The 12,740-nt window shown below is 40.9% G+C and overlaps 1 protein-coding gene across 9 annotated transcripts in view; it reads left to right on the top strand.

Annotated features, from left to right (window-relative positions):
• Positions 1–8,434, top strand: part of EZH1 (enhancer of zeste 1 polycomb repressive complex 2 subunit) — a 519,099-nt gene extending 510,665 nt beyond the window's left edge. For all 9 annotated transcript variants that reach the window (XM_075847032.1, XM_075847030.1, XM_075847027.1 and 6 more), the window contains 8 exons: positions 248–288; positions 2,592–2,717; positions 3,743–3,921; positions 4,105–4,200; positions 4,295–4,376; positions 5,322–5,402; positions 7,052–7,136; positions 7,969–8,434. In XM_075847032.1, coding sequence (XP_075703147.1) covers positions 248–288; positions 2,592–2,717; positions 3,743–3,921; positions 4,105–4,200; positions 4,295–4,376; positions 5,322–5,402; positions 7,052–7,136; positions 7,969–8,029 — 751 coding nt within the window. In that variant the 3' untranslated portion in view covers positions 8,030–8,434. The remainder of the gene's footprint in view (positions 1–247; positions 289–2,591; positions 2,718–3,742; positions 3,922–4,104; positions 4,201–4,294; positions 4,377–5,321; positions 5,403–7,051; positions 7,137–7,968) is intronic.
• Positions 8,435–12,740: the final 4,306 nt, after the last annotated feature.

Raw genomic sequence — 12,740 nt, 5'->3', positions numbered from 1 at the left:
AAATACAATTTTTAATAAATTGTCAATTTAAGAAATGTGTAGAAACACATAACACATATATTTCATAAAAAAAAAAAAAGCTACAAAGGTTTACATAGCCTATAACAGCTGGATGTGATGACTCAAGCTGCTTGACATTGTGCTATGACATCCTGCGTGCGACTTTAGCCTGAGATTTCTGCCTTTATAGGACAGGCATCAATGAATCATGTTACAGGGGTTATATTATATTCTATTTTTATTGTAGACTGTGGGCCGCACACTGCAGGAAGATTCAACTTAAAAAGGGTAGGTTGTGAACGTCTTATCTCCTTGTACACCAATGTGCTGTATTTATTTCAGCAGAATAGCAATAGCTAAATTACCCCCTCAGTTAGATGTACATCAGGATGATTATTAGAACAGCTCATGCACATGGGTCTCATGCAGATAGGGCTGCCATAGAGGCACATAGCGCCTCTGCTATACCTCCGTTTGCCTCCAATTTCATACAGAGACGTTCGGAGCCTGTTCAGCAGTTCACAGGGGCCATGTAGCCCCCGTGCATGTGTGCATGAAGCCTTTACATTGATATCTAACCTCTGCATTTACATGCAGAATTATCTTGCTAGTATAAAAACAGGAATATTGGTCCCAAAATTAAAGGGGTTTTCCAGCTTAAAAATAAATAAATGAAAAACTCCTCTGCCAGCTGTGTATTGGCTAAAATAACAAAAATGCCCATAGTTACCTTTTTAACTCTCCCCCCTCACGCATTCCAGCGGCAGTGGCCCAACGTTTCCCCTGGCAGTCTCCGTTTACAGCTCTGCAGCAATGATGTGCTGTACGAACACGTGACTGGCAGGGGAACAAGGGATGTATTTATTTCATAAATATGTAGAATAGTAATTTTCTGCTGCATGACTTTACCTAGATTATGTAGGTATAATGTTCGTTTAATTTACACAATTTTAATCCGATAAAGTTGTTGAGGCGTACGTATGTAATACAATTCATTGCTGTTAGGGGGGATTCAGACGAGCGCGATTTGCGCGCGTGCAGGCCGCGTATTTTCTGCGCATCACGCACAGCACTATAGAAGGCAATGAGGCAGTTCAAACAGTGCGTGATTCTTGCGCAGCGTTTGTTCGCTGCGTACTATACGCGACCGGTTCAAAAACTCTGCGTATTTCACGCATCACGCACCCATTGAAGTCAATGGGTGCGTGAAAATCACGCGCACCACACGGAAGCACTTCCATGGGACGAGCGTGATTCGCGCAACAGCAGTGAAAAGGATGAATGAAAACCGAAAAGCACCACGTGCTTTTCTGTTTCCGAACATCCAAACGGAGTGTCTTTGCGATGAGCGAAGCCGGACAAGCGTACCGAACTTCACCGGGTTCGGCCAAACTCGTTTTGGCCGATCCCGGCAAAAAAATTATCGGTACGCGATGTCAGGAGATAGTCACTGTCCATGGTGCTGAAAGAGTTAAACTGTTTCAGCACCATGGACAGTGACTTGCGATCACAAAATACATTAACCTGTAAAAAAAAAACGAAGTTCTAACTTACCGATTACTCCTGTCTCCTTCCTGCAGTCCGACCTCCCGGGATGACACTTCAGTTCAAGTGACAGCTCCAGCCAATCACAGGCCAAGCACAGGCTGCAGCCAATCACAGGCTGCAGCGGTCACTTGGACTGCTGCGTCATCCAGGGAGGTGGGGCCCGATGTCAAGAGAGGCGCGTCACCAAGGACGCGTCACCAAGGACGCGTCACCAAGGCAACGGCCGGGAAGTTCTCGGTAAGTAGGAACTTTATCTTTTTTTTTTACAGGTTTTTCGCTGTTGTGTTCGGCATTCACTGTCGAGGGTGCTGAAAGATTTAGCTCTTTCAGCACCTTGGACAGTGACGGGCGTTGACAAGCCTCATCTCTATGATGCCGGCTGCGCGAAAATCACGCAGCCGCGCATCAGACACGCATGACACACGCAGCTGTCAAATGGTTTTTGCGCTCGCAAAACGCTGCGTTGTTTGCGCGCGCAAAAACGCAACGTTCGTGTGAATCTCCCCTCATATTGGTGCAGTTGACATAAAAGACTATCGTTTAAAAATGGTTCTGATACATTACGGCCCTAATGTTCAGAATATGGGTGCAGCTTTTAGTACTCTTGAGAACTTCGCACTCACATGAATGTGTTATATGCAACAAAAAGGTTTATTAAGTGTACAATCAACAAAAGAGCAATGCAGTTCTCTTTAACACCTTCCTGCCCTGCTCCATAATAGTACACCATGGGTCGTCTCCGCGCGCCGCCTCCGCACTACTGCGCAGTGATGGTGTCGGCACAGGAGCTGTACACGCGCCATTACTTGTGGTTGTGACTGCATTGTACAACTTGTCCAGCAAAAAACAAGCCCTCATACAGCTACAATGATAGGAAAATAAAAAAAGTTATTTCTCTTGGAATACAATAATAAAAATTTGTCCTGAAGACTTACTATAGGCCGCGTCCTTAAGAGGTTAATGTACTGGCATTTAAAATCATGAATTGTTGATTACCTTTAATTACATAATAATACTGATGTGTGTTGTCTTCTTGGAAACAGATAATTCAGCAAACCAGGTATACAACTATCAGCCCTGTGACCACCCAGATCATCCGTGTGACAGCACTTGTCCCTGCATCATGACACAGAACTTCTGTGAAAAATTCTGTCAGTGCAACCCTGACTGTGAGTACATGTGGGAAAGCATGCTGTGGCTAAACTACATTTTATTTGTACGTTTTCCATTTCTAAAAAACGATGTCTATCTTGCACAGAAGTAGAAAGTCTGGTTAAATATAGGTAAAAAACACATGAGTTTTAAATGGAAACTGGAATGGAAAGAGATTCTCCAGCTTTAGAAATTGTGTTCATATACTAATAAGTGATGGCATTTTCTTCATGCATCTTTATTTACTGATCTGTTATTGAAGTCCCCAAGTTGAATGAGTAAACAAAAGTACGCATCTATCATAGCTCAGGGACTGAATTGCAATGAAGTTTACATGAGAAAGTTTAAAGAGAATCTATCACTAACTTTAACTACCCTAAACTACTATAACCAGTATATAGGGGTCCAGAGTCAGAATATGTATATCTTTCATGTCTACTCGCACGCCATCTCCCGCTGCAATCCCACATCTGTACACGCGCTGAAGGCTCTAGGAGTCCACTGAGTGATATGCACGTGCTTTGGAGTCCTCGGTATAAACATTTCCAGCACCGATCTCCAACTATACTCTTTGATTGCCAGAAGCCCGGCACTCTGAGCAGCATGTAGTGCGGGCCAAGAGGAGAAGGATATGAATATTTATAATGCGGGGCAGTAAAGAAGGGGAGGAGTAGGCGTGGATTTGACTATTTGAATTGAGTGAGCCGACACCTCTCAGGCAAATTGCGGGTGAGTGAGAATATGAAAAGGACATATTTGGATTCAACTTCTTTAATACTAGCTAACCATTACACCAGTTTGAGGGGGTAAGAGATGGTGACAGATTCCCTTTAAGCGCTTTATATGCTGAAACAAATGGCCACAATTTACAAATCCTGAGATGAGTCTGCTAGATAAAGTTCTGCTGATATATATATATATATATATATATATTGAGAAGATAGTGGTAGTCATTGTTGGTCAGTAGGGTTTCTAGAATGATGCTAATACTGTCATTTATTAGACTTGCGCATTTTGATCAGCCTCATTTATTCCTCCACAGGCCAGAACCGCTTCCCTGGTTGCAGGTGTAAGACACAGTGTAACACCAAGCAATGCCCCTGTTATCTGGCTGTACGGGAATGTGATCCAGATCTCTGTTTAACATGTGGTGCTTCTGAGCACTGGGACTCGAAAATTGTGTCTTGCAAAAACTGCAGCATCCAACGGGGCCTGAAAAACGTAAGTCAAAGGTTGGCTCAGTTGAAGAGATATTTCCACCACAAACCTTAATGCATGCGCTCTTTCCATTGGTAGGTTTAGATATTCTTTGGGAAACTCGGGGACGTTTTCAGCCAATTTTTGAAATGTTACGGAACTTGAAAAGCTGTATTCTTCATTTTTATACACACTTTGCTTCTGTAGCACTTGCTCTTGGCTCCGTCAGATGTTGCTGGATGGGGAACCTTCATCAAAGAGTCTGTCCTGAAGAATGAGTTCATCTCTGAATATTGTGGAGAGGTGTGTAGCCGAACTATACACATACATCAAATAAAGATTTCTCATTATTATTAATAATAATACTATTAATAATGTGCAATTTTTTTTTATTTAGCTCATTTCCCAAGATGAAGCAGATAGAAGAGGAAAAGTCTATGATAGATACATGTCGAGTTTTCTGTTCAACCTTAACAATGGTAAGTTCTGTGTTACTTGCATTAGTAGCAATCATACATACATGTGGTGGATGTCTTCTGTAACTTCTATTCATGGCAATGAACTCACGTCATTGTCGAGTAGTTGTTGTTTTCTAAATCAGTGGATGCAGAATATCAACCGAACTGCACATGTCTCCTACAATCCCCAGAGAAATAGATTTTGTTAAAGGCGTTTTCCAGTTTTGGGATCTCTCCTTGCTTTTATTCCATAGGAACATTCATTATTTACCTCTAGTGGATACAATTCTGTCCATGGCCATGTGATGGGCACACAGGTGCAGGGATCGTTACAGTTACAGTATGTGTATCAGATCGGTGTCTTCTAAAAATCCCAGGGCCTGTGTGTCCAATACATGACCATGGACAGAATTGTATCCACTAGACATAAACAAATAATGTTCCTTCTAAATAACAGCAAGCAGAGCTTTTGAAAACTGTGAGCGTTTATGTAGAAAGTTTATTGGAAAATTTTATAACTTTTAATTATACGAAAAATAACATTCATTTGCTGAGATCGGTGGAAGTGCTTGACTTTCTTATCAGATCTCTCTTTTAAAACAACTGTGAAAGAAGTAGTGGGAACCTTTAGGGAGAATGTAATCACAATGGACCAGTTTGAATGAAGAACTTCATCTAGAAATACGGTTTTATCATCGATGTTCATTGATTGTAAAAGTGACGGTTATTGGTGGCATTTTCATTAAATGTAAATGCCACTACTAGAAACGTTGTACAATAAATATTGCCTCCTAGCACCAGTATTTAGCCAGAGCCTTCTCTAAGCAATATTGGCTCTTCCTACTGGCAGCAAAGATCGTCCTGATTGAAATGGCCATCACAGTACCTCAGCAATGACTTTTCTCCATTATGTTCATAGTGTTTTCCATTTTTGTCTTTTCTTATTTATATTTTTTTTCTGGACAGATTTTGTTGTGGATGCCACAAGGAAAGGAAATAAAATCAGATTTGCAAACCACTCAGTGAATCCTAATTGCTATGCTAAAGGTTTGTATTTTCACTGCATAGTGAGCCTGGTAGAACTAAGCATATGGTGACGCAGGGGCTAGTCATCTTACATTTTACGGGAAAACAGGGGTACACTGAGTTTTAAAGGGTATGTTCACCTATCACCACTGTTTTACAGCTTAGATACATGTATTTTATATAAAAAGATTAGAAATTGGATAAATACACTGCTTTACTTATGTTGCATTGATCTTAAGTCACAGCTTGTATCATAGCTAACAGCTGCTTTCGCAGTTCTGCTGTCGTCATGGGAAACAGTCGTCGTGCTTGTTGTCAGACCGCTCCTTATCTTAGCTCCTATAATACAGCGGGACTTTTGTTTTTTCCTACACTAGATTGCGGTCTGGTGTAAAAATTGCATTTCTTAGAATTCAATGCATCAGAGCAAATGGAGTTTGCAAGGAAGGCTGGCAGATTTCAGCGTTTGAGCACTGAAGCGTGGAGAATAGCTGTAGCTCTGGACTTTAACACAGATTGTAAAGGCACGATATCAGCGGGACTAGCCGAATATCTAATGTGTATGGGGGATTTGTACTCTTCCCCCGACTGCAGATGTCTTGTGAAAGAAGGATCAACATGTTGGAGTTCAACATGCCTGATCCTGTTACCGTGGGGGATAAGCCGCTGACCGCGGCATATCTCCTTTTCCCATTTACAACACAATCACGTTCAGCAGAGTATATGGGGAATATATGTATTGGGGAATAGGTTAGCATAGCTGATGGCCGAATAAGCGTCTAAGAATGTATGTAATAAGGCATGACTTTAAATGCTTGCCTCAAATAGGATATAAGGGGTAGGGCTTATTATATTAAAACTCAAGAATTTTATCTTTAAAATGATACCAGGTTCATAGCTTTAGGTGCCACATTCGTTCCAAATTGGGGAGTAACATGAAGAATATTTCTTCCTGGCTCTGTGTCTCTGTAAGAAAGGAGGGGGGAAGCTGCAAATGACAGCAGGAAGAGAGATCACCGCCTGTTACTGCCATCTTTTGCCCTGTACAGCCTCCAATGACGACGGGGAGAGGGGGGTTTACAGGGACTTTTCTTCAAGATATCACCCCTCTTACCAATAAGAGATATCTGCTCTCTGATGTCACATTTAGAGGGGTCTTTTTTTTTTTTTCTACAAACGGAGAATATGAGCTTTTCCCCATCTAATCGCCCTCTACACCTAATCAGACCACTTATCAACTCTCTGATGTGAATGTTTACAGTAAATGGACCGCAGAGATATTTGTTCTCTTCAGTTCTGGTGATTATGTGAAGATCTGTGCATGTAAACGTTGGTATAAGTGGCAAGTATGAACTTTGCACATCTTGAACTTTCATTTTTAAGAGATGCTGTGCTTCTCAGGCTTTGCTCTAGTCAGACTTGTAGCTTTGGGCATTTAATTTTTCTGTATGTTTTAAAATACATTATGCTTTCAAGCAAAATTCCATGAAGGCTCATACGACCGCTTATTCTGAAAAGTCACCTAAAAGATTATTAAAGTTACAATCAGTCTTGTTCCATGTTTTCGGGTGTCTTCATTTATAAATACATTTGCTGAAAACCTTGTACCACTCATTTATGAAATGTAAACTTTAATCTTTAGTAAGTGCTGAATTATTTTTGTCTTGCAGTGGTTATGGTGAATGGAGACCACCGCATTGGAATATTTGCCAATCGAGCAATCCAGGCTGGAGAAGAATTATTTTTTGACTATCGGTGAGAACTGGAGTATTTCATATACACACAGCTCCCCGCCAGATAACTAGTCAGGATATGACTTTTCCCTAGGTTTAAAATCCTTGAAAAGTATTTTATTCCCTTTGTGTAAGGTAACTGTAATAGCAGTAATTGTTTCTAATTTCCAGTGAGGGCACATAGAAGTATATGCCACAACACATTTTTCAGATGTAAGCCCCTCTCCATCCACCTGTATACAATCACAAAAGCAATCTGGTTGTAATGCCAATGCAATTCTGTGGTTGTTGAGTGCCTAGGGCTAGTACCACTGAGGTCCTGTTCACTTCTGCGTTGGAGGCTCCATTACAGATCCGGATGAAAATACTGGAAAAACTGCGCTATGTTTCTGGTAAAATTACGGGCACCCAGACAGAACCCATTAAAGTTAACGAGTTCTGTTGAGCATTCGGTGCTGTCCGTCGTACAACGGAACAGGCACTTACAGTATTTTCGTTGTTCTTCTCCTCTGATGGGGCAAAACCACGATAATACCAACACAGATGTGAACCGAGCCTACATTTTTCTTTCAAATTTTAGTACTCACAGTAGACTCTCTTAAATTAAGAACACACCTAGTACACCTTTGGGTAGAGGATAGAGTGCTAAGCGAACTTGACCTTGATCCAGAGTTCAATAGGTAAGTAAAAAAACAAAAAAATCCCAGCACTCCAACGGTTTTCAAAATATAAAAAGGTGTGTATTGATCCATTTCAAAGTTTCAGCCCCATCACAAGGCTTGTGTGTATATGTGTGTGTGTGTATATATATATATATATATATATATATATATATTTATTTATTTGTTTTACAGATACAGCCAGGCGGACGCTCTGAAATACGTGGGCATAGAAAGAGAGACTGATATCGTTTAATATCCTTCCCAGATTTGTCATTGGACCTTGTAACCATCCAAGGCAATAACATAATGAATTTATATTGTTGTCCAGACACTTCATTGTAAAATACATGTTCTTTGTGAATGTGTTGGTAAGACCGATCATACAACGGTTCCACTACACTTGCAGACATTTAGTGCAAGTCTTGAGGTGATCCCTGTGTATGTGACTGTACCTACAGCATGCTATATAATCCTAGTCACATATCCTAGTAGTCTCCGTCTATGGGTATTATTGGTTGGTTTGAACATTTTGTAGATGCTCATTCAGTGAAGTGTGTAATTTATAGCTTGTTGTCGGTCACATACAGTTTAAAGCACAAGCTCTTCAATTGTGTTCTTTTGCTTAGTACACATTAAAGTGGACCTGTCATAAGCACAAGGTGGGACCATCTAATTTATCGGCGGTGCCATTAAGCTCCCTATCTGTTTGCCAGGAACCAGTGATATCCGCAAAATACTAATTAATGTCCGTAGTTCAATACGCTACATGCTTCTATATAATCACCAATACAAATTTGCTTACCTTTTATGTGTAGGTGACCGGTCTATTACACCTTAGACATTTTATATAACAAAAAAAATAATAATAATTTCAATCAGTGAGTTTGGTGCAACTTTCTAAATACATTTTATTAAAAATTCTTCTTACTTTTGCGATACAGCTGCTTTGTATTCTGTATACAGAGCAGATGTATCTAGCGCTGAAACCTGTATCTGTCAGGTAAGTGCCACTGACTAGTTCAGTGTCAGCGGGTCCTGTGTGTCTCTGACACCCAGGATCAAGCAGTTACCGATCACATCTAAGTTCATAACTTAGATGTGAGTGATAACAGGTGGATCCTGTGTGTCGGTTAAACGTAGGACCCACTTACACTGAACTAGTCAGTCCTGCTGACCTGACGGATTCAGGTCTCAGCGCAAGACACAGCTGATAGACAAATTCTCGTGTGTATATATATATATATATATGTCAAAGGTGTACATAGCCTTTAAGCCCACTGTTAAGGCAGGTTACTTCTGAGAGTAATGGCACTGCAGCAGGAGGTTAACTTTTGCTTCTTTTATTGAACAGTGATGCACGTTCTTTCTCTGGGTGCTGCGAGCCAAGAATGTGGTCACTACTCCGCTTCAGGTGACAGGGTTGATAGTCCTATTTCTTTGCACTCTTTATGTAAGACTTTGGGTCTTCTCAAACTGTGGTATGTATACTCGTTTCATAAACGCCTCTAACGCACGTATGGTTTTAGGTGTATCAATGTCAATTGTACAGATATTCTTTCTCCAGATATATTCATAGATGTAATCCCTGCTGTAAATGGCAATTATGTTAGCAGTTACCAGGGAGTTTTATGGCCTTGGACCATCTATCTAGTGATTTTATGCACATTGCAGTGCGGATTTCTTTTTATCTTAATCATTTGAAGTTGTGGCACGTTACTTATAATACAGTGTAATTAATTGTGAACACCTGTACGGATCCAGTTTATGCAAATATATACAGGACTTTAAGTATTAATCATGTACTGTACATTTCTGACAGTACTCACTATATGAACACTTGCAGCTGCACTTTAAAATAGGCATGCATCCCCTGACTTTATTGCATTTGTCCTTTGAGAGTCAGTTTACAGTTTAAATAAGATGTTCAGTAATTGCTTTGCTTTAGTTATCTTGTACTGATCTAGTGTATATAGCCAGTATAATATTTCTAAAGGCTTCAGATCTGTATCCTCTAGGCATTTCATTGTGGCTCATTGTCTACACAGACCTTCCTCTGACTTAAAAGGTACGGTACAGTAACCTAGTTAAGGAGACCCTAAAGACCTGTTCACATCACATTTTTGGCTTACGTTTAGCGTTTACACCGAGAAAAGCTTCCGGCGTATATTTTAAACATAGGCGGTGATGGCATCTGTTTAACATATACATTGTGAAATTCTCATGACATAAGTGTTTATGGGTAACATATGCTACTGTATGGCAAACGTCGCAAGAATCCGTTTATAAAAAAAATAAAGTATACCGCAGTTTTTTGTTTTTTTTGTACGGGATACAGTTTATAGTATAGCGTAGTCTACTACGCTATTCCATAACGTTAAAAGAAACCGTTTATTCCTGTATACCAACCCAACAGAGGTCAAAAGGAGACACTTTTGGCCTCCGTCGGGCTATGGATGTATTTAGCGTGTATATGGGGAACTTTCTTGGGGCCAAACTTGATGTGAACAGGGCGCAACTCTTCAAGAATACTATAGTGCAGCACATTGCATTATAAAACCTTATCTCTGTGTAGACTTTGAGCCAGCAGGGAATGCCTTTGCTAGGTGTTCAGAATTGTGAATGCAGCTGTAGAGGACAATGGGCTATGATACAGGCTATTACTAAATTTCAGATGCAGTTCATTTGCAAAGATACTGTACTACTTCTGTATGTTAACTGTAAACTCTAAAATAATGTTCAACTTATGCTTTGTGTATAAAATCCTCCAATTGAGGGTAGTTCTGTAGTTAGTGGCAGCATTATTCGATTATTCACAGTGCTCTTGCAAGCTGCTAATACTTAGTAAGGCCTAACGCACACGGACGTACCCGTAATCACAGTCTGCAATTATGGCCACGGCTGGTCGCTGGCAGAGTGGACAGCCACCCGCATTTTCGGCCCGTGCTCCCATGCAAAGTATGTCATAAGACATGTCTTCTCTTTTGCAGGGGCTTTCTACAGCCCGGACACCTTCCCGCAAATAAACGGGAAGGTGTCCGTGGACAATAGAAGTGAATGGGTCTGTAATTGCGGTCTGCAATTACGGTTGATTTTTACGGTCGTGTGCATGGTGCATTAGCTTTACTATTTGCTTTTCCTGTGACTGCATACAGACGAGCACCAATATGTACGCACCAAGGTTTACTTAATATGATGCTGTAAAGCTGCATAAGACCCAATGTTGTCCACATCATAACTGTTAGGGTATGTTCACACGATAGCAGGCATTTACGGCTGAAATGACAGCCTGTTTTCAGAAGAAAACAGCTGCGTCGTTTCAGCCGTAAATGCTCCTCCTCGTAATATACGAGGCGTCTGTGACACTCGTATATCTTGAGCTGCTCTTCATTGAGTTCAATGAAGAACGGCTCAAATTACGTTGCAAAGAAGTGTCCTGCACTTCTTTGCCGAGGCAGTCAATTTACGCGTCGTCGTTTGACAGCTGTCAAACGACGACGCGTAAATTACAGGTCGTCTGCACAGTACGTCGGCAAACCCATTCAAATGAATGGGCAGATGTTTGCCGACGTATTGTAGCCCTATTTTCAGGCGTAAAACGAGGCATAATACGCCTCGTTTATGCCTGAAAATAGGTCGTGTGAACCCAGCCTTACTGTGGATATATTGTATCGCAAAGTGAGATAGTGGTTATGTTACTATATAATTACAATGCTGTATATTATTGTAATTGCTCTAGGCATATCAAATATTACTGATGGGTCCACTTGTGTACTTTTATCACATATAAATAACATCAGACCTTTGGTGACATTCTTTGCTTTTGTTCATTCTGCCAATTCCATTGTGCTCCACAGGATTGCAGGGTAACCATCTACTTCAACATACTATAGTTGGTATCGTATGGATGACACCACCTGTCATCAGACAGGGATACCTACATAAAGGGTTAATACAGTGAGTGCTAGCAGTCTCCACTATACAGCCTGGCCCAAGCAGAGTTGGGATGGGGGATGGTTTGAGGCCTGTTGAGAGTACTTATATTTAATAAACTTGTTGGCTGGTTGTTGCAGTATGAATGTATTGAGATGAGCCGTTTCTCACCGTATCGCTGCAAAACTCACTATGATTCGTTTTTACAGGAGAAATGCATTTACTTTACAAGTTTCACCAGTAAAAACCACGGCAACATTTTGATGCATTTTTTACTGTGCGGCCAGAAATTTGTCATCTAAGGGTATGTTCACACGAGGTCATTACATCCGTAATTGACGGGAGTATTTCGGCCGCAAGTACCGGACCGAACACCGTGCAGGGAGCCGGGCTCCTAGCATCATAGTTATGTACGATGCTAGGAGTCCCTGCCTCTCCGTGGAACTACTGTCCCGTACTGAAAACATGATTACAGTACGGTACAGTTGTCCTGCAGCGAGGCAGGGACTCCTAGCGTGGTACATAACTATGATGCTAGGAGCCCGGCTCCCTGCAGTGTGTTCGGTCCGGTACTTGTGGCCGAAATACGTCCGTCAATTACGGACGTAATGACCTCGTGTGAACATACCCTAAATGTACTCTATAAGAGAAGCAGGCAAATGGGCATCATGCCCTGACAGGTGTACTAATGCTGCTACTGTCAACCCCTGCATTTTGTATCTATTGTACTAAAATACATTCCTGGTATTTTATTATGTGATCTTTCACCTCTTTTTTGGTGTATTTCTGCTCTTTTATGATCCAAAACATTTGCGTAAATATCAGCTTTATAAATATTAATAGAACAAGTGTCCACAAGACTGTTAACCAAGTAATGTGAAGCTTTTGTAACCTGTCACCTATTGTGCATTTAATCCCAAGTTTTTGTTTATTGAAGCAATAATGGCAATAACTGTTTGATTATTGCTCATTTTATGTTTATTTGTCATTGTCATTAGAAGGCCCATTTAAAAGTAAACGTCACTAGACAGAGA

The sequence above is a fragment of the Rhinoderma darwinii genome, chromosome 13 (assembly GCF_050947455.1).
Source record: "Rhinoderma darwinii isolate aRhiDar2 chromosome 13, aRhiDar2.hap1, whole genome shotgun sequence".
Taxonomy (NCBI): domain Eukaryota; kingdom Metazoa; phylum Chordata; class Amphibia; order Anura; family Rhinodermatidae; genus Rhinoderma; species Rhinoderma darwinii.
The sequence above is the reverse complement of the archived record's forward strand: the minus strand, read 5'-3'. Positions and strand labels throughout refer to the sequence as shown.